The sequence below is a fragment of the Cyrtonyx montezumae genome, unplaced genomic scaffold (assembly GCF_038088225.1).
Source record: "Cyrtonyx montezumae isolate F1298 unplaced genomic scaffold, pur_monq_1.0 scaffold_10, whole genome shotgun sequence".
Classification (NCBI taxonomy): domain Eukaryota; kingdom Metazoa; phylum Chordata; class Aves; order Galliformes; family Odontophoridae; genus Cyrtonyx; species Cyrtonyx montezumae.
The window spans coordinates 4,179,276-4,206,304 of NW_027071826.1; the positions used below are offsets into that span (position 1 = coordinate 4,179,276).

The 27,029-nt window shown below is 48.8% G+C and overlaps 2 protein-coding genes across 2 annotated transcripts; one reads left to right on the forward strand and one right to left on the reverse strand.

The window, feature by feature from the left end:
* Positions 1-1,525: 1,525 nt before the first annotated feature.
* On the reverse strand, positions 1,526-16,055 carry ERO1A (endoplasmic reticulum oxidoreductase 1 alpha). The gene is made up of 16 exons (XM_065748472.1): positions 15,923-16,055; positions 11,543-11,662; positions 10,708-10,791; positions 9,237-9,275; positions 8,864-8,940; positions 8,705-8,778; positions 8,139-8,259; positions 7,538-7,575; positions 6,372-6,383; positions 5,669-5,695; positions 5,401-5,493; positions 4,344-4,590; positions 3,814-3,883; positions 3,393-3,479; positions 2,759-2,892; positions 1,526-1,804 (listed from the first exon to the last, which is right to left on the reverse strand). The coding sequence occupies exons 1-16, from the start codon at positions 16,019-16,021 to the stop codon at positions 1,744-1,746; spliced, it is 1,383 nt and encodes a 460-aa protein (XP_065604544.1). The 5' UTR covers positions 16,022-16,055; the 3' UTR covers positions 1,526-1,743.
* A 388-nt stretch (positions 16,056-16,443) lies between these two features.
* On the forward strand, positions 16,444-26,720 carry PSMC6 (proteasome 26S subunit, ATPase 6). Its single transcript, XM_065748485.1, has 14 exons — positions 16,444-16,568; positions 16,962-17,041; positions 17,406-17,445; positions 17,644-17,696; positions 20,386-20,453; positions 20,889-21,003; positions 21,871-21,958; positions 22,372-22,433; positions 22,527-22,650; positions 22,978-23,039; positions 24,013-24,133; positions 24,213-24,293; positions 25,409-25,480; positions 26,314-26,720. The coding sequence occupies exons 1-14, from the start codon at positions 16,484-16,486 to the stop codon at positions 26,430-26,432; spliced, it is 1,170 nt and encodes a 389-aa protein (XP_065604557.1). The 5' UTR covers positions 16,444-16,483; the 3' UTR covers positions 26,433-26,720.
* The last annotated feature ends 309 nt before the right edge of the window (positions 26,721-27,029 follow it).

Consider the following 27,029-nt stretch of genomic DNA (forward strand, 5'->3'; position numbering starts at 1 on the left):
TTGCTGATGTACTCGTGAGTGGCAAAGTGTTTTGGTTTTATTCACTCGTACGGATGGCCGTTAATTTCAGAGCTGACTGCTCCTGCTGGGGTTGTCTTGTGTTTTACTGAAGTAATTTATAGCTGAGAAGTACAATGACTTTTTTAATGCATAGTTGCCTTTCATTGAACTTCTTTCTCTTTTTTTTTTTTTTTGGTGTTCTTTAACAGTGTTTTGGCTTTGCAGCCTGGCCTCTGCCGCCTGCAACAGGAAGCTGTGGCCAATGAATGTACCTATTTCTTCTTCACTAAACTGTAACTGAGCACTACTATGTTGAAATAAAAAAAAAAAGTTTCCGTGCTCCATTGGCACAGCTCCTGCTGGCCCAGCCAGCTCCAGCTCTTGTCCTGTTGTCTCCCTTCTCTGTCTGTGGCAGTGCTGGGGCTTGCAGCCCCCCACCTTAAATCCTTACCAGGCTCTATGTTGTTTCTCCAGGTGTAGGCATCAGCAGCTTGAGCTGTGTCCTCTGCCCATCCCTGCTTTCTGCTCCTGTGTGTACAACTCCCAGGACAGGAGCTGCTCCTGTGTGGGCTGTGCTTTGTCCCATTCTCAGGTTCTGGTTCTCCACCCTGCATCCCCTTGGTACTGAGCTGTGGAGGAGGCAGAAACCTCACCCAGCAACTCTGTGTTCCTATATTTCCTTATGCCACAGGTTTATCACTTCTGGCCTTGAGCTCACTGCAGATAGCGGCTGCTTCAGCAGAGCACATGCTGCCAGTACACAGCAGCATCTGCCTCTGTGCCTCGCAGTGGGGCTGAGGACATCACCAGGGCCACATGCTGGTGTGTGTGAGCCCTTGGGCTGTGAGCAGACAGGGAGCTGAGAGCAGGAGGCAGCACTGAGCGTGCATCTGCCCTTCCTTTATGGCCATGCTCTGCTTTCCTGTAAGAACGAGACTGGGAGTCAGCTATGTCAAGGTGCACTTCCTGCTCAGCACCTGGTGGGAGCGGGGCCTGGCGGCTGCTGCTGCTCCCCCATGGTGTCACACAAGATGGAGGCACATGGTGGCCAAATGGTGGATCCCTGCAGCGTGCTGCTGCATTCTTCAAATCCCATAAGGAGGAAGGGGCCTTGCTCCCCCTGCAGCACTCCTGAAACACTGTCCCTCAGCAGGGCAGCATGGGCTGCGAGGCAGCAGGTCAGACCAGCACTGTGCCTCATCCTGCTCCATCCCAGCCCAGGGAAAACCAGGAGCACAGCACAGATTGGGAACAGCCTGAGGGCCAGGAGGTGTCCCCAGCAAGAGGAAGGCAGCTCTGCAGACAGGGGACTCCTACAAGCCCTTGCACTCTTGCTGGGCCTGCCTGCTTAGGCCAGCAACACGCTGCTCCCAGGGTGCTGCGAGGGGCAGAGCTGGAAGGCAGGGAACAGACAAGGAGTTTTCCCCAGCTTTATTTATACACTTCGGGCTCTACCTCCAGCTCCTGAGGGCAAAGAGAGTGCTCTCACCCCTCCAACCACTACAGCCATACTTAAAGAACTTCTTCAGCTCTGTTAGATAAACTTGACATCCAGTCCTCACTTTTATACAAAACAATTTTGTACAAAACGTTTGGCAGCAGCAGCTTACAGACAGACAGACAGTCGGCCCCAAGCCCGAGGCTCAGCTCGTGGCCTCACCTCGCGGCGGTCAGGAGTGCAGTGGCATTGTCTATTGCTGAAGAACCTGGAGTGGGAACAAGAGCAGCCTTGCTCTGCTGTGTTCACCGCACGGTCCGTAAGATGTTCCTGAAGTTGTCTAGTTCTCTGATGCTTGTTGAAACCCTGCGTGCAACAGAAGTGTGAGAGCAACGAACGCATTAAGAAAGGACTGCTATCAAGGAAAGCTCTAAGCAGCTCTGGGGAAGAGAACTTAGAGATTCATGTAGATTTTGGTTACAACCAGGCTGTTCATTCGTTCTGCAAGCTCTTTTTAAAGCTAATATATGTGAGGTTCTGTTACTGAGAGACACAGGAACAGGCTGTAACAGAGCTTAACAGCCATCAGACAAACCCATGAATACTATGGTCAAGAAACAGACCATAGTATTTCCAGCCATGATGGCTGCGTCTCCTTGCAGCAGGAGCTTGTTTCTTCTGAGGGCTTTTTTACATCACACCCCTCATTTTGCTCAACACATTTTGGCCCCAGAGCATCAGTAAAGATGCAGGACTGGTCCCTGAGGATAAGGCCTGTGACTTTCCCTTCCTTCAAGACAGGGTCTGCCTCTCCCTGCCAGCACTGCCTTCTGCTTTACAATTTGGACTAACCCACATCACCTCTTAATGAACATCAGGGATGTGGATGTGCACAGCTCCCCTCCTTCTCTGCCCCCCAGGGGCCATGCTGATGGCTGCCCACTGAACACCACTGAGGAGGGAACAAACCAGTGCAGCTGTGATGCTCGAAGGAGAGAGCAAAAACAGAGCAGGGAAGAGCAACTTGTGTTTGGGGACAGCATGCTCCCTGACAGTCGCTTCTTAAAAGACACTGAGTTCTTTGTTAATCCAAGCACTTCCTTCAACCCCTTTTGAAAGTACAGCACATAAACAGCTGCTTTAAACTGTCCCACTGCTGCACTTCCATGTGGACATCCTCTGGCACTCGAGGGCTTCTTTATAAGAAAGTGTGACCAGGACAGAAGTTAACACCAACACTGCCAACAAAAACTGACTGATGGAGCTCAGGTGGGGTGTAATGCAGCAGCACGCGTGAGATCTGAGAAGTCTCACACTCACCTTCCAAAAGCATTAAACAGAGCGACGATTTCTTGTCTCGTCAGCTGGAACCCATAGGAAGGGCCACTTTCAGGAATCTTCTCTATCAGGTTTTCAGAAAACAGGATCTTCAGCACAGTGCCCAAGCCCTGCGTCTGCGTGGGACAAAGAAGGTGTTTCATGCAGGGACACGCATCGCCTGGCACATGAGCTTAACTTCGCTTCCCTTCTTCATCTTTGCAAAGGTTCCTGTTGACATCAACCTAACAGGGCAAGACTCTGACCTTACGTAGCTCAGTGAAGAAAAGGAAGCAGGACAGAGCCAGGATGTTCTGTTTATCTGATGTTATTTAGACAGCAGAGCTGCCCAGCAGAGGCTTGCTGCCCAGGGCTGCAAGACACAGCACAGATCTGGCTGAACCCTGGCTCTGCAGCACGCTGTGCCTCCCTGTCCCAGGCTCTGTGCCCCTCCTGGATTCTCAGGGTGCAGCTGCAGCAGGTTCACCCAGCTTTCAACTGTGGCCCCCAAGAGCGGGGATCAGCACTCGGCTTCCTGCTCACAGGGTCTGTAGCTTGGAGCTAAGAACTGCCTCTGTGCTCCACGGTGCCATCAAGCGAGCTGCTCCCTGTATCCCACCCTGCTGACAGCACTCACCTGCAGCTTCCCCCACAGGCGACACTTGAAGCAGCCAACGCAGTCCATTATCTTAGAAATATTCTTGAAGTGGAGCCTGACTTCCTCCTGGGGGAAAAGGGCTGTAAGCTGATCACGGCTACGCACTAGCCAGGTCTGTCTTCCATGTATTAATCCCAACCCAGTGGTGTTAATCCTGGACTTCAGGCTGAGTTCTGTGGGACCCACAGTTGGTGACGTGGATCCTGGAGGAGGTCTTTAGCAGCAACTGAGCACTCTTGTTAAGGTACACCCCACAAAGCATCCCCAAACCAGAATCAGGAAATACCTGATCCAGCTCCTCGAACCCACCAGGGTCCCTTTCAGATGCACTACTATACCAGACACGTGCAAAATACTCTGTAGGTGCAAAGTATCCCAAAGGGGAGGACTGGGCAATTACCTTCAGTTTGGCAGCTTCCTTTTTATTCCCTGTGAAGAATGAGTTTTCATCAAAATGCAGCGGGAAAGACCTGAAACAGAACAAGAAGCTGTATCTCCCTGCAGCCTGCTTTATGGCTTAAGTGAAGATTCTTCTGCTCCTTGTAGTCTGACTGCTGTCCCTCAGCCCAGGCCTCCGTTACGTGCACAGTGAGGGTTTTTTCTAGCCAAAAACACAATGGCAGGACTAGCATTTCCCAGATGACTCAACCAGGTAGCCAATTTCAGGACTGACGTGTAGGAGGTTATTAAATCCAACTCTGCTAAATCAAAAAAAGCAGCCTAGGCTATTAAACCGTGGGCTTAATCACCCTGCTTTGCAATCTGAATGCAGACAGCAACCAACTCCCAACAACGCTACCAAATCATGCTGTCCCACTACAGGAAGGAACCCAGCACCTGCCTTTCTAGGAGCTTTAAGCGAAAGGTTAAGCACGCTCAGAGACGCCAGGGCTGAAAGAGCCACTCTCCCCAGGTACCGAACGTAATTACTTGGCCAGATGGAGAACTTCCAGCAATAGGTTCTTGATTTCTGCATCTTGGCTTTTATTGCCTGTGTACAGCTGGAAACCTGGGCGCTCAAAGAATGGCAGCACCTTGGATAGAGCCCGCAGCTCGATCAGGTAGAGAAAATACAGGTTCTTGAGTCTTCTGGGGCCTTCCCCTCTGGTGACAACCTCATCAAATCTCTGCTGGAACTCTGTGACATTGGGGCCCCATTTCTTCTCTGACCACGTATCTGGAGAGCACAGAAACAAAGACATGAGGTGGATAGGTGTAGTTCTAGCTCACTTCCTCCCGCTGCCCCAAGCTCAATGGTGAAATGCATCTCTAAAAGCTTGCAGCTCCAAGCTCGTAACAGCCACAGCCCTTCCACTAACCCCACTTGTTCCAAGCTGCCTCCTGTGGCCAAGGTCTATGCTGTTCATGCAGCGTGGGGTGCAGGCTCAGACTTCCTGAAGGATATAGCTAAAGAAATTTTGAGCAGTATCTGTAGACTAGGCCTACCAGCTTTACTCCATTAAAGTGCAGACCTCGGCCACATGGGACAAGCAAATGGTGCTTTCACATCACTGTATACTTCCAACCCCAGGGTTGAAACTGACATTCATCAGACAGCTACTTGTGGACAAAGGGATGCAAGGAAAGTGGAAATGGCACAGGGAAACAGCTCAAGGGTCTTGGAGGAGCCCAGCCAAGCATTTCTCAATCTGGATGAAATTACTGCTGAAGTGACTGTCATAAAAACAGGCTAGGGAGAGATACGCAATTAGAAACACACTCCAAAATAACCTTGGAGGAAGAATGAAAGGCATACGTGCTGGAAGTCTTGCACAGAGCACAGTCCAGCCATTTTCAGACCCAAAGGCGTGTAGCAACTGCATTCCTGATTTTGTTACACAACCCGTGTGCCGAGGGAGAGAGAATAAGAGTACAGAAGCAGGCCTGAGCCCTGCTGGGATGGGCTGCATTTAGCTGAGCCACAGACAGGAAGGCTGTGCCAATTAAGAGCTGAGGCAGGAGAGCTCAGGCAGGAAGTGGCAGTTACCTTGTAAGAGGTACCGGGCGCTCAGGTGAATGTTGATGCTTGCATGGAGACCAGAAATGAGCCTGTAGAAAGCTCGTTTCTCTATGCAGACACCTGGAGAGAAAAAAAAACAAAAAAGACAACAATGAGCAGCACTGAAAGCATATATTGAATTTTCCTCTCCTGTCAAAGCTCACCCAACCCGAGAGCAGCAAGCAGCTCCCACCCACTCCACAGCCATCCCATGTTCATCCCAAGAAAAGTGTCCAACTTCAGAGAGAAGGATTACCTTTCAGCCACTTGTAAAACGTCTGGCCTGGAAACAGAAGGAAAAGGAGCATGTCACTTGGAGGCACCCTGCAGCAGCAGGAAGACTCCAACACATCACAGCATTTTTAAAATACTTGTTTGCATTGTGCAACACATTTCAGAGGAGAATGGGATGATACACCAACATGGCAGGGCTCTCCCAACACCCCCCACACCGCTCCTATGGCTGAAAACCTGACACCACCTCTGAGACGGCCCTCCAGAGCAACTCTGCTCACCCCAGTTTGCAGGAGCAGGGACAGAGGTGGAAGAACAGATCAAAAACAGTTTTCCTCCCCACCCTTCTGCCTCTGTGATGTCTCTATAAGACAGTGTGGTGGCAGCAGACAGAACACGTGGATCCTTCCCACCCATCCCAGCAAGGGCTGGTGGGGGGCAAAAACACCACGTGATGCCGTGACCTGCAGGGAAACAAAGGCCACAGATTGCTCTTCTTTTCTGAACATTTCCAGCTCTTGTTTTTAGGAAGAGGACCCGTGAGGATGGGCCGGCCTCACAGAGAGCTCGAGGGGATCTCTCCTCACAGAGCCCTGAGCTAATGACTTCAGCACAGCTCCTGATTTTGCCCAAATAATGACTTTGGGTGCATTATCTACCAATCACAACAGCACAGCAAAGGCTCTGCATTTGTTCCTGGGATCAGTAAAAACAGTGCCACTCACCTCCATCGTCCCCTGATGAGAAAAGCAAGAGTGGTGGGGGAGAGAAAAAAAAGGAGAAAATTACACATGACCAAAGCTAAACTCCAAAGCACAAACATTAAGATTGCTCTGCTAATCTGCCCTGACTTCCCATGAGCCTTCCCAAGGAGGTTCACACATTTTCCAAACACAAAATGTTATCTCAATAACTGCAGCAGCGAGGTACCCACATAACCTGACCAACACAGGGGGATCTGTATTTACAGAGGGAGTAAAACTACACAGTTAAAGCAGAGAATGGAAAACAGGGAGTGCTACTGCCTCCTGTACGACCTCTGAGATACTCAGAGACCCCATCTCTGCCTCCTGCAGTTCTCCAGCCATTTGCATCAACACTTACAGGCGTCAGGTCCCATCCTGTCCTCGTGTCCTGTTTCTTTCTCACATGGAAAACTGCAGTCCTTCCCTCTGTGCTCAGGGTGTCTGATATTTCCTTCATGCCTTGCCCCAAACAACAGGGAAACCCTGGTGTTTTAAAGGGCGCTATATACTTAGTTCACCAGTGCTGTGCTTAAGGTGTCACTGCTCCATGCAAAGCTCAAAGGAGTGGGAAAAACACCTGCGCAGTTTAGGAGAAGTCCAGAGATCACCTCAGGATACTGCTCAGGTCAGAAAATGGGGCAGAGGCTGCTGATGAACCTATGATGTTCCAGATGTCTGGGCATGGCATCAGGAAACACGGACTCTCTTGGCAACCTTGAGCCCACAGCTGTCTGTATGCTCCCAAGACCCCTCCCAACTTTCATTTACACTGTTAAGTCTTTGCCTCTAAGTCAGAGTTTCACGTATTTAATGTTTCCCGCAAGGATTCCAGCCAGGGTCATATTTTAGTCCCTCCCATGTGGTTTGGCATTGCTGAGTACAAAAAGCAGACTCAGGGTTCAGCTCTGTCCCCAGCCTCTCCAAATCCACATTTCGTCTAGGACTGAGAGCCAGACTTCCCTTCTCCATAATGGATGCTGGACAGTCCTTCTGATGCCATTCCATTGGCCATAACTATTCTAGACTTGATCAAGAGCTCTAACACAGCTCTCCTTCAGCAGAAATAGCTCATGTACTGTTTGCTGCTGTTGTGGCTCAGATCAGTACGCTTCCAAGCAACTGAGCAAGATGAATCCATGACTCACCTCTACCAGGTGCCAAAGGTCTTCTCACATTCTGAGGCCTAAAAGGAAAAAAAAATAATTTAGGTAAGTAAACACGTGACTGTCTCCTTGTTGTGCAGGAACAAAAGCAGAAGAAACTACTTTTCTGCAGCCAAACAGCCTGGGAAGATGTAAGAGATCCTCCTACTCCAACAGAAAAAGGGTAAAGGGAGATGAGGTTTCCTCTGTTTTCTTCCTTGTGAAAAAACAGCTAGGGGAAAATCAAGTGCCTGGAGGAGTGCTAGTGAACATTACCTCACGGCCCCAGTGCAACGCGATGCACCAGTATGCAGAGAGAGGAAATCACTGGAAAGATAACAGCAGGCATCTCCTCGTGGGGAGGGAGCTCACCTCACTGGTACGACACCCAGGGAGGACAGGGCTGTGTGATGAGGACCACGTCACACCAGAGATGCTCACCCTGCGGGCTGCTGCCTCCCCACTCTGCAGAGCCACGAGAGCAGCCAGGGGCAGGCATGTGGATGGGGATTAACAGAGCAGCTGTAGCACATGCAGCCCCTCTGCAAAAGCTAGGGCTCAGAGTGACTAAAGGTCTGTGGTACCTGTGTCCCAGAGCACCTACTTGAAGCAGTTTTCTTCATAAATGCTGTTCCATATCTTCCAGGCATCTGGTCCTTTGTAGCCAGTATAGCGCTCAGGATTCAGGAGCAAATCCACATACTCTGCATCAGGAGAGTGGATGTCTGTGGAGCAGAATGCTGGCTCAGTGACAGCAGCTTCTAAAGGAGAAGGACATCTTCCAAAGCCAATCCAGCCACCCCTCTGCACACTGAACAGCCGTGCCAGCAAAGCTCCAGCAAGGCAGGTGTACAGCATTTGCTGCCCATGGACACACCACAGCAATGTGCAGCTCTCTGGCACTCAGAGATATCACAGTGCAAGGCCACAGGTGGCAAAACCAACTCTGAGTGTGCTCAACCTCGTCGCTAACTTGCTAAGTGCAGCAAGACCCTGAACAGCAACAAAGCTTTTGATTATTTTCAATGCACTGAGGGCAGGGGATGGGGAGGGAGAAGAGAGAAGAAATGATATGCTTTAGGCTTGCTGGAATAGTACACATTAGCCTCGAAGCTATGCAGAGAACTTGAACTGCTTAGGCTTTGTCAGATCAAACAGGTATAGGGATACCATCAGCTTCGCAGAAGCTGTCTGAAGAGTCATCGTGCCATGTCCACTGCAGCACTGCCTGCTGGGTTTCCTTGCTGCAAAGAAAGGACAAAGGGCATCAGACAGCGCCGATGCTGAGGTTCTCTCAAGACAAGGATGGGCTGTGGGAAGAAGTCATACCTCAATGACTCATCCACAGCACCAAGTCTGTTGGCTTCTTCACATTCTTCAGCACGGCTGTTGGCTTCCTCTGAATACTGCATTGGGAAGCAAAGGAGTGGAGATGAAAGCACGGGCTTTCTGATGTTATAATTGGGCCTTTACTGCACGTACAGTTTAAGCATCACAAACACTTCAATGATTCATCCCAGCTGATATTTACACAGGATATTTACCCAAATACTCAGAGCCTCATGCAGCTCTGATTGTTGCAGGGACCGGCAGTGGGCTCTGAGACGTTCTGCTTTACAATACCTGCTCTTGGAGAAGCCTCCAAAAAGGCTTTTATCAGTTACAGTGACTCAAAGTCAGACCTGCTCACAGACACACCTACCTTGTAACTTGCAGATTTGATTCCATCAGGGACCTCATCCTGAAAGACAAAATGGGGCACGTGCTACACGTGAAGCTGACAGGGCCTTTCAGTCTAGTGTTTGAGAATGATTAGGAAGGTAACTGCAGCTCCCAGGTCTGAAAAGGTCTCAGAGCCCCCAGCTTAGCTTACGGCATACCCAATTACTGGCTCCTCCACAGACTAAAGTGAAACAACATTCTTGCTGTTTTACTTTGATTTTTTCGCCAGACTCTCGTTCTCAATAGGTCAGCATCCTTCCACAGGTGCTCCACCAGGCTGTGCTCTGCTCACCCAAGCAGGAGGCAGAGGATGCCAACCCAGACATCACAGCAGCTGATGCTGGCATCCCTCCCCCCCCGGGTGCTGCTGGCAGAAGCCCAGCTGCCTCTTTTCAGATACTGCAGCTCCCAGCCCCCAGTATGTCATCCTGAAGACTCCCACGGCAGCTGTACGCAATCACTACTGAAGGAGAGCTGTTGGAAGGGTAGGGGAGTCCAGGGGAGAGAGGAAGGTGAATGTAACATACGGATCACAATTTATCTAGCACACATGCACGCCCATCGCAGACTGTTGTTGCGAGGTGCAGTATCACCTCAGACGTTGCTTTTTTCAGCCATGCCAACAGCTGCACTACTTCAGAGCTCCCAGGTGAGAGGGACAGACATCTTCATGGCATTACACTTTAAGCTGCATGTGAAAATAAGCTACGCTGCTTTGGTGAAAGCATGCAAGTAGGGTCTTGTACTGCCCTTGCACTGTACCACCAGCACACAAAGTGCTCTGGAGACCCCAGAGGAGCGTGTAAGACAGCCTGCAGCTGGCTGCCACCCTGCAGAGCCAGGCTGCTGGCACTGTCACCATGTCTACCAACCCAGTAACCAAGCCCTAATTCCCTCTCTTTCTCTTCCCCTTCCTTTCAGAAAGACACATGCAGTCATCATGTTTTCTTCTGGCTCAGTAAACAAAACCCTTCTGCCCAGGATGCAAGGGCAGAGATGTCTGTTTTTGTGTTGGGAAACACAGGACTCTGAAAGAGCTATGTTATGCATAGGGACTGCTGGAAAGGGCTTGACTGAATTCATCAGACAAAACAGCAAATCACTGTGTATCTCATGGGCTAACGGGGCGAACGTGCTGGCAATGAACACAGTACACAACAACAGAGGATTTGCCCCTAAAATCATTTTGCCAATACCCCAAATAAAAGAGGGGCCAGGACAAGTTTCTCCACTCTTGGAGGGTTGGCTGTTAGAAGCCCAGCCCTTCCTTAAGGCTTCAGAATTCAGCATCTCAGCCTTCCTGCAGAGATCCCAGCAGCACTGTGCCTCCTTTGTAGCCACAGCACATTTGTAGCTCGGGGGCCAACGGAGTAAGGTATTTTCCTGCTTCTTCCTCTTGGGCCATAAAGGCCAAAGACAGAAAAGAGCAAAGTGAGTGATTCTCTACTTACAGACGGGCAGGGTTTTACGGCACAGTCTCTTATTCCGCAGTGACTGTTGTCATTCCAGAAAGGACAAGGTTTCTTTAGGTTGACCTAAAAATAACACATCATCCTGTTACACGTTCCTCCCATGCAGCCAAGCTAACCTCCTATATTACAACACACACGGTGTCTCACTGAAAGGCTTCTGCTACCAAAACCCAGCGTAGGGCTGAGCTCTGCAGTGTACGTGGATGCAGAAGTTGAGAACACCTTAAGCCATTCTTAGGGAAGAATGAAGAGGGTTTTTTTTGTCTGCTGACACAGTCAGGAAGCAGTCGTTGTTCAGTACCTGCACTTGGCAGGTACAGCACTGGGCACGACCCAAGCACACCCAAACAAACCCACAGTTACTCACACACACGCAATCTCATGGAACAGGAGTAGAACTCACCTAACAATGGTCTGGCACTAACAGCAATCACTTAATCTGATTGTTCGACAACTAAACCAGGCTTTCCTCATTGACAGGAAGACACTAAGTGTATCCTCATTATGCAATCTGCATTCCTCATCAACAATTTGGTGCTCTAACTCAACAACCTGGTCCACCACTTCAGTTCCTCAGAGCAAAAAATGCATCAGAAGACATCTTGAAAATCATACACAGACAGGCTGAAGACGCTCCACTTCTGGAAGCATTCAGGGCCAGGTTGGATGGATCCTGGGCAGCCTGACCAAAATGGGGGCATCTGACTTTAAGAGATCAGCAATAACTTCCAGGGGAAAAACAAAACAAAACAAAAAAAAAAGCACACCAAATTATAGAGAAATATTAGTGTATTTCTTGTACTAAATAACTTACTTTGTAGTATCTAAAATAGTCACTTTCCAGAAGTTGATTCAGTCTGGGAAACAGCCTGTAGTTGTTGAAGGCATCGATGGTTTCTACATCACAGGTGCAGTCGTCCAAATGGCCAGTAACCTGTGGGAACGAAATGTCATGAACAAGGAGGTCAGCACTGCTCCAGAGCACAGACCATACAGCAATTCAGGATTTTCTTTCATTCTACCAGCCAGTCATCCCCCTAAACCTAACCAGAAGGAAACGACTCTGGTTTAGGGGCATGGTGATAATGGGTTGGTGCTTGAACTTGATGATCTCAGCTCTTTGATGGTTCTATAAAACTGAATGTCAAAGCCACAGAATTCCATGTGATGCATCCTTAAGGACCTGCCCTTTGTCTGTTGCTTGGGGGCAAGCAATTTTAAACACACTTTTCCCCTAACACACCTAAATATCTTAAGAGTTTATTGATACAGAGCAATAGGCATCGAACAGACACTGCAATCTCCGAAGAGAGCAGAGATAACACACACACAGCTAGACAAGTCACCAAGCCCTGCAAGACACAGCAGCCCAGGCCCTCATCATTTGACACCAGTATGCCACTCTGGCAGTGCAGCACACAGCTCAGAGCTGCCATTTGCACGGGGGTCTAATTAAGCAACAGTAATGCCACCAAAGGTTACAGCACTCCACAGAAGTCCTTGCTGTCAACCCACTGTGCTGTGGCACACGGAGACCATGGAGACTGCAACAGCCCTTCCCTGTGCCCCTGACTGCCATTTGGCGAGGAAACATCTGTTGCAGATCTGATGCAGGAAGCCAATACTCCTTGCATCATCCTGAACAACGCACACTGTGTGTAAGCCCTGGAGAAAAAAGCAAAACAACACCAATTCAGCTCTGGCTTTCTGACACGTAGCTTGCTGCCTGGATGAGAAAGCTGCACAACAGAAGGAGGGCTGCTGCTTCCCAACCCCCTGATGGGTGCTTGGGGAAATCACCGCATCCAAGAAGTGAGTGTACTACTCATTCCCTCTCAATTGGGCACCAGGGGATTTTCCTGGATGCTGAAGCAGCAATACAGCACTTGGCAGCTGCCATGTATTAAACACAGCAGTATTAAACACAGGGGTTTAGGACCGAGGTGGTCATTTTAAATGGGTACCGTTGATTTATGAAGCAAATGTGGGACGTTCACAATGAGAAATCCCCTTGCTGCCTCTGTCCCAGCTCACAAGGTCCTGGTAGCTGCCAGCACAAAGCAGGATTCCCCCTGCATGGAGTTGTGGGGGTCACATCCACAGCCCTGCAAGCCTCAAGGAAAAGCCTCCAAGGAAGAGTGCCCTTTGCAATTAGGGAAAAGTAAATTACTGTGAGTGGAGAAAAGAGGAAGAGCCATGTGGGAAGCATGAAACACACAGCCTGACAGAGTGCCCTCAGGTCAGTGTCTGAAAGGCACAAAGCAAGTTCCCCACAACCACAGTGATCACTGCTGCAGCAGTGGAGCTCCCTGCCCTCTTTCCAAGAAGGCAATGAGCACTCACCTTCAGAGCACACAAAAAGGGGAGAGGAAGAAATAACAGCCTGGGTTGGACACACAGCACCTTAAAGGAATGTGCATGTTCCTCCCTTGGTGCCTGGGCAGAAGGAACCCAAGCTTGGACCCAGAGTGGCACTCAGCGCTTAGGAAACAAAGCTTTCATTGATACTTTACACTGAGCCACGCTGATTTAAGTGGGTGTGAAGGGATATAGGTGAGCCACAGTGCCCTTTGCCACTTGCCATTAGTGCTAAGTCACAGTGATTAGGAGGCTTACTTCTGTTTCTTGCATTCACACTGAAGCCCAACACCTCAGTGTACTGTATTCTGTCGTGCATTTTGCACAGTAATGAAAACCAAGATTACCAGCGCAGCAATTAAGATTTCCACTAGCCTAAACCACCCTCATAAAAAACCCAGCACCGATTTGCTAATCCAATTACCCAACGTGGAGCTGTTTCAAAACGAAGAAGGCTAACCAACGAAAACAGAAAACCCAAAACCACGTATTTCTCTGTATTCCCTGGAAGCCTGGCAACCTCTGAGGAAGGCAGCTGGTCACTCCCTATATTTGTGTTGGACCAGTGTGACTCCAAGGGAACCACATCCTGGTGGTGGCTTTAAACTGAAAGAAAGGAGATGTAGGTTAGAGGTGAGGGGGAAATTCTTCACCCAGAGAGCACTGAGGCCCTGGCACTGCCCGGAGCTGTGGGTGCCCCATCCCTAGAGGTATCAGAGGCTGTACATTGGCCCTGGGCAGCACATGCAGCAGTTGGAGTTGGATGGTCTTTTAAGTCCCACCCAACCCAACCCACTCCATGATTCTATGTAACATCCGTAACAGGCCTGAATTAGTGATATTAGTGACCAAACCAAGCTAGAGCTAACCCAGCACAGTACCACCCTGAAAAGAACTCCAGGTGAAGCACTGCAAGCTCCTTCCTGAGAGGGTGATGCCTTAAGACACCTTCCCTGCTCAGAGCACTGGAGCTGCACAGAGGTGGTGGGGCCTCCTTTTCTGGAGACGTTCAGGACCCACCTGGACACCTACCTGTGCAACCTGGTCTAGGGAGCTGCTTCGGCAGGGGGCTGGACTCTATGATCTCTGGAGGTCCCTTCCAAGCCCTACCACTCTGTGATTCTGTGAACCACCTGTGTCTTCAGCCTTCAACAATTCAAACAGTGGTTTCAGATGAAACACAGCTTCATCGAGTTCCAAACACATGCCACCTGCTTCCTGGCACCTGTGAATCACTGAGCTCAGCAGTAGCAACGGGTTTTGCTCCACCTAGGCGGGGTGCAGGAGCCTGACAAGGCATGGGATGGGCAGGCAGGGCCGGGTCTGCCCAGCAGGGAGAGATGCAACGGAGCCGCTGGGACAGACGCATACCACAATGGCTCCAGCTGCTGAGCAAGCACCAAGGGAGGTGGTCTGCTGGCTCTTTGCAATGCCACAGTGCTGATGCATCCTCCAGGTTGGAACACCACCACACGTGGACTCCGCATCATCCTTAGGTTTGGCCTTCATTTCATTCTCCCTTGTCTCCATCCCATGTTCCACCACTGATCTTCACCTCTCTGCCTCTGCCCGGCTCACTCAGCATCAGGGAAATGCCCCTGGACAGTGGATTTAGGGCTTTCTTTTCATCGAATCATAGAACAGCCTGGGTTGAAAAGGACCTCAGAGATCATCTCGTTTCAACCCCCTGCCATGGGCAGGGTCACCAACCACTGGAGCAGGCTGCCCAGAGCCACATCCACCTTGCCTTGAGTGCCTCCAGGGATGGGGCATCCACAGCCTCTCTGGGCAACCTGTCCCAGTGCCTCACCAACCTCTGAATGAGAAACTTCCTCCTAACATCCAGCCTCAATCTGCCCTGTCTTAGTTTAAAGCCATTCCCCCTTGTCCTATCACTATCAACCCGTGTAAGTAGGATTCTTGCTACAGGCTCCCTCCAAAATACACCATACACCACCACTTACTGCACAGATGGGCAGGAAAGATGGCACACTCCTTTCTGCACCCCCCACCTGCAGCCAGAACAGAGCTCAGGAGCACTACAGCGGGCACATGCCACCTCCAAACATCTCTTAGAAAACAATCAGCAGCTCCAGTGTTGTGGGAGTGTCTCCTGTGAAGCCCCACAGAGCATCAGGCATGAACTCCTGCCACATGGCTCTCTGGGGAGCACCAATTTAACAGGAATGTGAGAGTGGCTTCAAAGTCTGCTCAGGTAACAAGGAGGCCCAGACTCAGCCCTAACGACAGCGTGCTGGCCTGAGAAACAGCCCCTGAAGGGAACCTGCCTCCTGCCAGCACACAGATGCAGCTCTTCGGGCAGCCCCACCTGTCTGTGCACAGTGATCGAGCAAGCATTAATGGAAGGAGAGAACTGATTGACGGCTGACTGAAGCACCAACGTGTTAACGAACACGTTTATCTGGGTGGAGGACAAGCTATCTGAATTACGGCGATGAGAGGGACTGCAAGGCAGCACGTTTTTGCAGGGCGGTAGGGCTGAGAAGTGGTGCCCCGCGTGCCGTGCTTCCCAAAGGCGACAGCCGGAACGGATCGCCAACACTTGTACTGAAAATGAAACTACAACAACAGAGCACTGCAGAGCACAGGGCCAGCCGCCCGTGCCCGAAGCCTGCAAGCCACAGGGGCTGCTCACGAGGCAAACCTCGGTTGAGCAGGAAAAGCACATGCAAAATCCCCACCGGGCTAAGGAAGCGGAAAGCACACGTTCCCGCTCCAGGAGCATCACCCATCCTCCCCGCACAGCACCGCAGGGCGCGAGGCGCTGCGGGCACAGTAACCCCCGCCCCGCCGTCCCCGCCGCATCCCATCCCACCTGGCAGAAGCAGCGGCGCTCCGCCGACCCGGGCGACCCGCGGGGCACTGCGGGCAGCAGGAGGGCGGCGAGGCCCAGCACCCGCAGCACCGCCGCCATCTCAATGCCGCCAATACCGAAGAAGCCGCGAACTGCCCCGCTCCGCTCCGCCCCGCCCCGCTCCGGCCCGGCGCTGCCCGTGGGCGCGGCCGTTCCGCGCGGTGCTGCACGCAGCTCATGCCGGGTTGCGGCCTCGGGAAGGGGCGGTGGAGCTGCTCGCCGCCGCTGGGGAGCTGGGAGGGATGGCTGGGAGGGATGAGCTGGGCAGAGGGGAACCTGATGGGGTTTAACGAGAGCGAGAGCCGAGCCCTGCACTGAGGGAGGAATAACCGCGTGCAGCGGTACGTGGGGGGGAGCAGAACGCGCATGCGCACGCCCGGCGCCCCTCCGCGCCAGCAGGGGGCGCTGCCGCACGCGGAGCGCTGCGGAGGGGCGGGGCGGGGCGGAGCGGCGGCGCGGGGCGGCCCACCCCCGGCGGCCATGGCCCTTCCCGGCATTCCCTATGAGCGGCGGCTGCTCATCATGGCGGACCCGAGAGACAAGGCGCTGCAGGACTATCGCAAGAAGCTGCTGGAGCACAAGGAGATCGACGGGCGCCTCAAGGAGCGTGAGTGGCGGCCCCGGCGGGAACGGCCGTTCGGTGATTCGGGGCCCTGAGGAGAGTCCCGGCTCCGCCGCGACGCGACGCTGCCCGCGCTTCGTCATGGGCACGGCCCGGCCGCGCTGGGCCTGAGCGCCGCGGGGTGGGCCTGTGCCATGCGGGCCGTGGGCAGCCTCGGCCGGGAGGAGGCGTCCCTGCCCTAGAAATAAGCGATATCTGAGTTTCCTTCCAAGCCAGCCTCTTTCTGCGGCTCTGGTCACAAACCGCTGTGTGGAGGCCGAGCACTTGCTGGGGGTGCGCTGCTTCCCCCTGCTGCTTTTCTGCTGTGAAAGGGCCTGGCCCCCAGCTCCTGCAGGGCTGGAGGTTATCAAAACCTGTGTTTCTCTGTTTCTTTGTCAGTGAGGGAGCAGCTGAAGGAGCTCACCAAGCAGTATGAGAAGTCAGAAAACGATCTCAAGGCCTTGCAGAGTGTTGGGCAGGTATGTAAGAGGCAGAGTCATAACGGCTGATTGCCATGGATGGTGAGCTTGCCTAGAAGCAGCTGGGACAGCTTGCCTAGCAGTTATGTTCACTGTTATTACAAAGAAGACATAAGTGGGAACAGTGCAGCAAACAGAAAGGAGCTTTACCTTACTATCAACAACTGTCACACCAAGTGTATTGCTTAGAGAGGTTTCCTTTGTTTGTTCTGGCTGTCAGAAATTATTAAAACAGCACCAGTGTGAAGCTTGAAGTGTGAAGCAGGAGTTCCAGAGCCAACCTCAGTGTTCTGAAACATATGTTAAATATTGTTTGGGAAGGGTAGTTAATCTGGAGGCTCATCCTGCATTTATTGTTTTGCAGATTGTCGGTGAGGTGCTCAAGCAGCTAACAGAAGAGAAATGTAAGTATGCTGGACTGCTTTGAAGTTCTGTCAGTAAGCTTTTGCTATTAAAGTTCATCTAAAGATACGCAATTGTGAAGAATCAGAGCATCAGGGACCTGAGTACTAGCAGAAAAACAAGATATCCTGAATAGCTTGGAAGCGTAATCTGGAGCTGTGAATTAACTTATTTTTTTTCTGTTATCTTTTTTTCTCTAGTCATCGTGAAGGCTACAAATGGACCAAGATACGTGGTTGGCTGTCGTCGTCAGGTAGCTGGTTTATGTGAATGTTCAGGCAGAGATTGCTTTGGTCTTGAGTTTTAATTTGACTTTTGATGGACTGAGTCCAGAACGGGGTTAAGTATTTTCTTCTTTAGGCTGCGTGGCTATTTTACAGCAGTGCCTGCTTCCTTCCTGTCTGGCATTAGCAGCATAACTTCTTAGTAAAGATAAAGTAATTCAGAGCACTCCTGGAGCCTTGCATCTGTTTATCCTGATTTGAAGCTCTGGATCTTGAGCTCTGTAAATAAACAATCACACCTTCAAGCTGTGGAGAATCTGCCTTGCCATGCTACGAGCACAGCGTGATGACAGTAATGGTGCTGTGCTAAGCTTTAGATCTAGTGCTGTATAACTGTACAGTTTTTAATACTTTTTGCACTCCATTTCAGTAAATAATTATGGTAGGCAACACCTCTATTCTGAGCGTTTCATGAGAGAGTTTTAACAACTTAAAGCACCTTGGTGCTTCTGGTTTGCAGGACAGAAGGCAGCAGCATTTTGCTTAATTGTTTTAATGCATAAGTGCAAGTACTTCTTGAGAGCTGTGACCTCTCCATTCATCTTGAGCTGGTTCATGTGCTGTGGGGAAAAGGAACTGCAACAATTAACTTCAACGCCTCATGGCTGTAGCATGTTCACTTGTCTAAAGGAAGTTGTGGCAGAGTTTTTTATTGTTAAAAGGTGCACAGATGTTGTATTGACAGTAGTTGCCTTTTCTGTATCTTTTTGAAGGAAAACTGGTCCTACAAGTCAGTTTGCTGAAAGAAGATGTTTGCAGATGTTTTTCAGTTCTCTGATTCTCTGAATTAAGTATACTTCTGTCTCAGAAGAATGTTTTGTTCCTTCTGCTACTAGACTTAAGTTCATCAGAACTTGAACGCGCACGTTGACCAGCACTGTTTAGGAGATCAGTCTGACGTGGAGCTGTGGTGACTGTAGGAGTTGAGGCAGCCAAGAAGTGACAGACTAGGCAGTCTATCACTAGGAAGAACAAAATACTCTTCTGAGACAAGTGTGCTTAATTCCACCAAGGCACGTGATAGGTTTGATGTGTTAACCATGAGGTTCTTTGTTGCAGCAGAGAGAAATGCTCAGGAATAGGTTGTGGTTGGATGGGTCTGGCCTTGCTGTCTGTACTTTGGAGTTTATTCTTGTGCAAAAAGCACTCTTTGATCTTAAAAAGAGCCTTGATTTGATAGGAGAGACCAAAAAACCCATCAAGGCACATAACAATATTGCTATTTTGAAAACTTTTCAGGGGGTTTTTCAGTCTGAAAGAACAGCTTTTGATCCAGGCCCTCATGGCTGTGCTGTGCTGCTGAGGAAGGAGAGCCATAGGGTGTAAATCAGAACACAATTACTTTCCCTATCTGAAGCGTGCTTGTGAGGGAATTCAAGGTGAAGTGCTTTCTTGTCATCTTGCTGCAGAATAACTGAAATCTCTTTGGCAGTGGGGAATTTGATACGATTTCAAGCTCCTACTTATTTCTTAGTGTTAGGCAGCTGAAAAGAGGTCTTATCAGTGACACCAATCAGGGAGGAGTGACAGCTTGATCCTAAATGCCACCAGAGATTAAGTAACCCCCACGGGCACGAGACCTTCTAATTCTCTTGGCAAGAGAGCTGGGAGGCATGCAGACAGCTGTAGAAATCCCCATTGTTCAGGTACCATGTTGGTAAAGCTCAGAATGAATAGGTTTTATATTCCTTAAATGTAGATTGAGTACCTCTTTATAAACAAAGGGTTGAAAACAGCAACAAGGTGATTTCCATGATTCTTGTCCACCTCTGTGCTGTTGGAGAGATGAGGCTGCTCTTCTAGATGAGGTTTCCCAAAAGCAAGGTGAGAAATGCACATGAGCATTAAACCCAGCAGAAACGAGCAGGGGATGCTACAGAGTGCTGGGAAAGGACTGCTGATACCAAGCTTTCCTTAAAACAAGTGGAACAGGCAGGCAAAAACTTAAGAGGCAGGAGGGTAGGGCACCTGAGGTGAACAGTAGCAGGGAAACAACAACTGGAGCGGCTGACTTTGAAGAAGAGGTGTAACTGTGTATGAAGGATGAACAAAGGCTTGGAGAAAATAGGTCAGGAACATCTGCACCCTTTCTGGCAGTTCAGAAATGGGGAAGCCATCAGTGGCAAGTTGAGCCTCAGATGAGCAGCCTGTTCCTTGTGTGCTTAGCAGGCTGCTTGCTTGTCGTGAAGCAGCTGGTTCTGTCCTGTGTTGAGGGTAGGGTTAGGTCTCTTACTAATCCTTTCAGATTGATGGCAGTTTGAAACAAATGATACGTGCATATGAATATGATTTATGGTCTAGAGAGTAATATTTATTTTCAGAAGTGGCAGAAGTGACCTGCTGTTCAAGATCTTGCAGTGTCAAAAAATGCTTTGTTTTAGCTTTACTGGTGTCCATTTGTGGCAGCTTACAGGATCACTGGTGTAGAGCAGCTCCTGGCTCACTGGTAGGTGCCTGGGAGATAGCTGGCCTGCTTTTTCACAGCTTCACCATTCCCAAAAATGGTGCTGAGCTACAGGCAGTGTTTACTAAAGCAGCTGCTTGGCATGTAGCATAGCAGCCTTCTTTCTTGTTTTATTGAGCACAATAACCATGTTGGCTAAAACCAAACATAGTTTTGGTGTGTGGTTCTAACAGATGTATCTTCTTTGTTACTAGCTTGACAAAAGTAAGCTGAAACCAGGGACAAGAGTTGCTCTGGATATGACCACTCTGACTATTATGAGGTAGGCTTCTGCTCTGGGGCTGCTCTCATGTAAATGGGGAAAATTACCTAGAGAACAGATTATGCAAAAATCTGAGTAATCAGTTATGCAGTATTTTGTAACATTTTCTGTTAGTGTTTTAAGGACAGGTACTTTGAGGGGAGTCTCATGTATCTGTTTGAAAAGGAGTTGTCTGTTCTTCTAGGGGGAAAAATAGTTATAGCTGGGCCTTTTCAGCAGGTTTTGAGCTTTTGTTTCTGTTTGCTTTAAGGCTTTTAAAAAGTTTGCTTGGTTTGGGGTTTGTTCTGTTTGCTTGTTTTTCCAACAAATATTTGTCTTGTTTTCAAGGTGAGGAAAGGAAAAGAGATGATTCCTGTGCTTGCTCTTGGATCTATTGAAATATAAACACCTGCACAATAAAACATGCTCACTCATATTTTTTTCTTTTAATTCCAGATATTTGCCAAGGGAAGTGGATCCCCTGGTTTATAACATGTCTCATGAAGACCCAGGAGATGTTTCGTATTCTGAGATTGGAGGATTGTCAGAGCAAATCAGAGAGCTGAGAGAGGTATTCAAATCTGAACAATGCTTCCTAACTGGGTCAGGTTTTTCAGTGCCTGAATGCTTTACTGATGTTTGTCCAAAGCTGTCGTGAGGCAGGCTGCTTGAGGATCCTATGAGATGAGTGCTTGACACGTTTCATTATCTTGCACCACTTTTTCACTGTGCTAGAAGATAACTTCTGAAGTGTTTGAATGTTTTTCAGCTTGGTAACTGTGGTGAATGGCAGTGTGATCCCAGGGTGCTGGTGCATTCATACTGAAGTAATCCTGTTAGTTTGGGCATCAGTGCTGCAGGCTGTGCCCAGGAATGTGGGAGCTGGAAGGCTAGCTCGTGCTGTTGTGTGCCAGCTGGCTTTAAGAGACTGTGTACTGCACACACCTTACAGGAGCACGGAAGGGTTATTCTGAACACCACCAACCAGTTTTCAAACTGGTTGTGACTCAGCTCTGCTGTTACATGAGCTTGGACTGAAATTCAGGAAGTCTTCTAAAGGGAGTTTGAAGGATGCAAAACCACTGTAGTTAAGGGAGTACTGTGAGGACATGGTTAGGGTCAGCAGCCAACAAAGTGATTTTACTCACAAACTGCTGGAATTGCTGTGGGTGTTACGACACTGGCAAAGTGTGGTTTGAGCAACAAGCATCGAGAGAGCAATTGCAGAATTGAAATCTGACCAGTGAGGACAGGACTGTGGATTGATCAACTAGATCAATCAGACGTCTTATTTAATGGTTTCTCATCCAAAATGTGCTACACAGAGAGCTAAAAATACAGGTACCTGGAAAGCAGGCTGGCAAATGTTCCATTATACTCTGAGACCTTCTGCCTGTTTTAAAACTGAAGCAGTCACCGTTTATCTGTCTCCACACAGGTGATAGAATTGCCACTTACAAACCCAGAACTGTTCCAGCGTGTGGGAATTATACCTCCAAAAGGCTGCCTGCTCTACGGCCCCCCCGGTGAGTGGTTGGCTGCTGATAGCTCTTCCCTCTTCTTGTTCCTACTCACTGTGGTGGGGCAAGGCTTAAGGGTGATGCTCAGACTCGTTAACCACTCAGTTGATTAACAGTATGCTTCCCTCCATATGCTGGGCAGCATATCAGGAAAAAACTCAGAGGGCACCCAGAGCATCGAGGTGATGTGTCCTCAGGGGATTTCAGCGTGTAAGGGGGAGGCAGAGGGGACAGTGCAGCTCCCCATGTGGCACCTGGTAGCCCCTTCCAGCAGCTGTGTACTGAAGTTCTCATGAAGGGGCAGTGAGTGCTTAGTTGTCACACTCGGTTGTAATAGCCTTGTTTGTTTTTCCTTTTTAACTTTCTAACATGCAGTGTTGGGTTACTAGTTAAACACCATTGGTCTCTTGTCTGGCCAGGTACTGGGAAAACACTTTTGGCCAGAGCTGTTGCTAGCCAGCTCGATTGCAACTTCCTGAAGGTAGTGTAACCATACTTCTTCACACACATGTATGCACATGTGCTTAACCTGTTTGCTGTGCTGTCCTTTCACTTGTCTTACACCTTTCAAAAGGTGGTATCAAGTTCCATAGTGGACAAGTACATCGGTGAAAGTGCTCGGCTGATCAGAGAGATGTTCAATTATGCCAGAGATCATCAGCCATGCATCATTTTCATGGATGAGATCGATGCTATCGGTAAGGCACGTGGCCTGGAGGGTGGCTGTAGTTTCTTTTGATGTTGAACTCAGTCTGTCTTGTGAGCATATGTGCCTGTATGCTGTCCTTTGAGAAGAAATACAGGACAAAGAGGTCCTTCCATCTGGAGCTATTACAGCTAGCTTAGAACCATAACTATCTGTACATGACCTGGATTTTTCTGACTATATCAAGAAGCATTTTAAAATGTATGCATTTAAGGAATTCTTCCCGTCTCTCTCCTCTCATTAAGAGGGGTGCCTAATTGTCTCCTTACACCATGTTAGGTGGAGGCAAAAGTAATGATTTGAGTTTGGTGTGCTGCAGGTGGCCGCCGTTTCTCTGAAGGCACCTCAGCTGACAGAGAAATTCAGAGGACTCTGATGGAGGTGAGTGCCCCAACTCTGATTGCATATCTCACAGTTGATGTGAAATGAGACAGCTGTGAATTGCTGTGCTGGCTTGATAGAATGTTTTCTGAATTACTGTACTAAAGCTATATTGATCTAGGCACTGCTTTTACTAAAGGAGCTGTATGTCCTGATAACTCAGCTGTGACTCTTGACTTAAAGATTCACTGCAGGAACTGTTTCAGTTGCTGAAATAGTAAGAGGATAATTACACTGTGACTTGGCTTTGCATACTGCATCTTTCTTGATGCAGAAAAGGAGAGCTTGTACCTTTTAATCCCAAAGACTTTAGTAGAATCTTAGGACTTTTACAGTTCAGTTCTCAGAACTAAGAGGGATGGTGTTATTTCTTTGTTTCTGTAGTGAGTGCTCTGGTAAACCTGGCTGTGTGAAGAGACTTTCTAAAACACTAGTGACAATTAAGAGCTCTGAAGCTAGTGGAAGACTTCATTGGCCCATGTTTGCAAACAGTTTGTCCCGTGCAAAAGAACATATCTGCCTTACATAAAGAATTAAATCATTGTGATGGAAGAACAAGTGCTTTGAATCTCCACGATGCAATGCCTTGATATGTTTATTAGCATTCTAGAGGCTGTTCTCCAAATCTAATTTCAATGTCCTGGATTTGGTGTATTGCACTTGAAACGTGTCAGCCAACCATTGGGTTCTCATGGCTGTATTGTTTTAGCCAAGTCTTTCATGTTTGAGCTCTGCTTTGTTCCATATCTTTTTCTCTGGACAAAGCATTTTCAGCATCTCTCTTTAAGCTCCTCTTAATTACTGATAGAACACACAGGGAGCTGTGGCCTTCTGTTAGAAGGCATGTAGTGTTTTCCTGGTTTGTCTGTGCCACTTCTCTTAACTCAGTAGAAGTTTGTATGCGGGAAGGAAGTGCAGTAGATCGTGCTAGAAGGTTTTGGATTATTTAACACAAACTTCTGTTTTCTTCTAGCTGTTGAACCAGATGGATGGATTTGATACTCTGCACAGAGTTAAAATGATCATGGCTACTAACAGACCAGACACGCTGGATCCCGCGCTTCTGCGGCCTGGAAGGCTGGATAGGAAGATCCGTGAGTTACAGTGCCTGAAAGGATATTATCTGTATGAGTGATGCTTTGCTGCTCTTATTAAAGCTGTCATTCTTTCCAGATATCGATCTACCAAATGAACAAGCCAGGTTAGATATCTTGAAGATTCACGCAGGTCCTATCACTAAACATGGGGAAATAGGTAAGTATTCCATGTCCTGCCTGGATGTCCTGCTTTGGCTTGTGAAAATGTGAAGGGCATGGAAACCAGCAAGCTGATTCTCATCAGGTGGTTCCCTGTTTATGCAAACAAGCAGCATTTCCCTTAGCTGAAAAAAATAGAATAAACATTAAAAAAAAAACAAAAAAAAACACCCTACTGCAGTGGTCTGAAAACAAGAAGCTTTAAAAGTTAAGTTTAAAACTTAACCTGGAGTTCAGAGACAGCATAATGAAAACCTTATAATTACCTGAAACCAAACTTGTCTTTGCTTACTGGTGTACAGGTTCCTCTAGAGGATAGGGAGAGCTACCGTACTAATGACTGGGTTACAGTAGCTGCCCAGCCTGTATTCTCACAGTGAAGTTTCAGAGCCTTCCTCCAGAAAGCTGTAGCTGTGATTTGACTTGAAAACAATGTTGGCTGCCTTTTATTTCAGTGAGGCTCCACGGACCTTGCCTGCTTATTCACAGCCCCGTGCCACCCCCGCTCCACCCCCTCCTTTTTGCTGACACGAGCTATTCATGCAGCCAAGCAGCATGATCTGGATAGTGGAACTGATCTCGTTCACCATCTGGCTGCATAAACAGCTGCAGCTCAATAGAGAGGGTGGCTCAGGAGCGGGGATGAGCTGGGGGAGGGTGAGAGGGATGAAGGCTGCCTTTCTGAGCAGTGCTGTTGGTGTAAATGTGCATCAGGCTGTAGTGTAAGATACAAAAGATGCTCCAAGGCAAGTCGTGAACCCAGGATTGCTTGGATTTAAGTTTTCTGTTCTGCTTTTTGTATCCTTTCCATGATGATTTGAACGTTCACTTGATGCAGGTCTCCTTGCATTTTGTGTTGATGCTTGCTTGTAACATCCAGACCAGTCATGTTGGGATTTAACTGTATAATGTGAACTCTCAGCTTTTGTTTCCTTGTGAATGCATGGGTTAATACAGCTGGTCACCTCAGCTGAGGTAGCTTAGCAGCTCAGTAGGCAGTGATCTGCTTGCACTGAAATCAGCATGCCCTTGTTAGCTGGGCACGGATGTCCATAGCATCCAGATGGAGAAATGTGAATTGATTTCTGATTGACATCTGTGTTTTGTGAACAGATTATGAAGCAATCGTGAAGCTTTCTGATGGCTTTAACGGGGCGGACTTAAGGAACGTCTGCACTGAAGCAGGTATTCTCTGAATTGTGAAGGGCTTGCTCGGTTAATGCTAAGCACTCCAACTGTTTCCCATGTGCTTCTGCATGTGGATTAGAATCAGGAAGTTAGAAGCTGAATGAGCTTCTTGCTCCTTTCATCCTAAAACAGATTTAAGTGGAATTGGCCTTGCCAGACATCTTTGTTGTGCCATGTACTTTGGGGCATTCAGAAGTCCATTTTGCTGCATTGTAGCCTTCAGCTCTGTCCACACTGATTTGGTCACCCTGAACAATTTGCATATTTGTGGGCAGCAGTAGTTCCCCAGGGCTAATTCTGCCCTCATATCTTTGTGACATAAAAGCAAAACTTTATAAATGCAGCCACTGTCCCCTTAATTAAATTTCCCATTAAAAAAAGTGTCCCAATTCACCGAACCCCCAGGAAAACTAATTGATGCTATAAGGGAAATCAATTGCTCGATCCCCTAAGTGGCATTCTCAGATTGAGGTTACTGAAATTACTTCTGCAAGATCACCAAGGGTTCTAGGCCTTCATTTCACATCTATAAATCACTTTCGGTGCATGAGAGCAGGTCTTGAACTGATGGCAGTGTGACCAGCTGCGCTCAGCTGGTTGTCCTGGCCGTGTTCAGCAAGCTGGGTTGTGGCCCAAGGACTGTGTGCATCTTCCCAATGCCTTTCACAGCACTTCTCAGCTTTTCTTCTTGGAATGAGAGTAGATGAGAAGAAAGCCTGGTTATTTCTACATCTTACAGGGTAGTGCAATGAAAGGGACTTTGTTGGCTGCCTTCAAAGCACTTCATCTAACTGCAGGGAGCACCAACCTGCTGTCTGCTGTCTCCACAGGTATGTTTGCCATCCGTGCTGACCACGACTTCGTAGTTCAGGAGGATTTCATGAAGGCTGTTAGAAAAGTAGCTGATTCCAAGAAGCTGGAGTCCAAGCTTGACTACAAACCCGTTTAAACTGACCCTAAGATTCATGGCTGATGGTGCAGGACATGTGGGGTTAGTGTCTGAGAAGAGAGGAGTAACGTAGCTGTCGATCATTATCTCAAGGTGTCTGTGTCACGTGTAGCTAGCATTTGCCAGTTGCCACTGGGCTACACAAGTGTCTTCTGAAATGCAGTATTCATTACAGCCCGTGTCTGGTAGGGGTGTGAGTTTGTAACTGTGCCTGGATGCTTTAGGACACTTAAAGGAACTTCATTTCTTGACCATTTTTTTAATCTGTCGATTTCCTTTCATCAAACAATCGAATAAAACCTGTTTAAATCAACTCCCTTCATGTGCCCCTCCCTCAGGGGAGTTAGGTGATGTCTTCAGTGTGGTGTAGTTGTCATGTTTGAGTCTGAATGCAAAGCACTTCTCCCTCAAGTCACTCAGAATCGCAGAGAATCTGCAGCTCGGAAAGCAAGCAGTATCCTGGGCTCCATTGAAGAGGGGTGGCCAGCAGGGACAGGGAGGGGACTGTCCCACTCTGCTGTGCTCTGTGAGGCCTCATCTGGAGCACTGCATCCAGGTCTGAAGCCCCTGGTCCATGAAAGACGTGTGGGAGAGATG

Excerpts from the sequence above, each read along its gene's own strand:
- ERO1A (XM_065748472.1), bottom strand. The coding sequence starts at position 16,021 with ATGGCGGCGGTGCTGCGGGTGCTGGGCCTCGCCGCCCTCCTGCTGCCC. Across the intron at positions 11,663-15,922 it reads AGCGCCGCTGCTTCTGCCAG|GTTACTGGCCATTTGGACGA; the intron begins GTGGGATGGGAT and ends TCGTTCCCACAG. Across the intron at positions 3,480-3,813 it reads AGGAAGCTGCCAAACTGAAG|GAGGAAGTCAGGCTCCACTT; the intron begins GTAATTGCCCAG and ends CTTTTCCCCCAG.
- PSMC6 (XM_065748485.1), top strand. The coding sequence starts at position 16,484 with ATGGCGGACCCGAGAGACAAGGCGCTGCAGGACTATCGCAAGAAGCTG. Across the intron at positions 20,454-20,888 it reads ACCACTCTGACTATTATGAG|ATATTTGCCAAGGGAAGTGG; the intron begins GTAGGCTTCTGC and ends TTTTAATTCCAG. Across the intron at positions 21,959-22,371 it reads CCTGCTCTACGGCCCCCCCG|GTACTGGGAAAACACTTTTG; the intron begins GTGAGTGGTTGG and ends TTGTCTGGCCAG.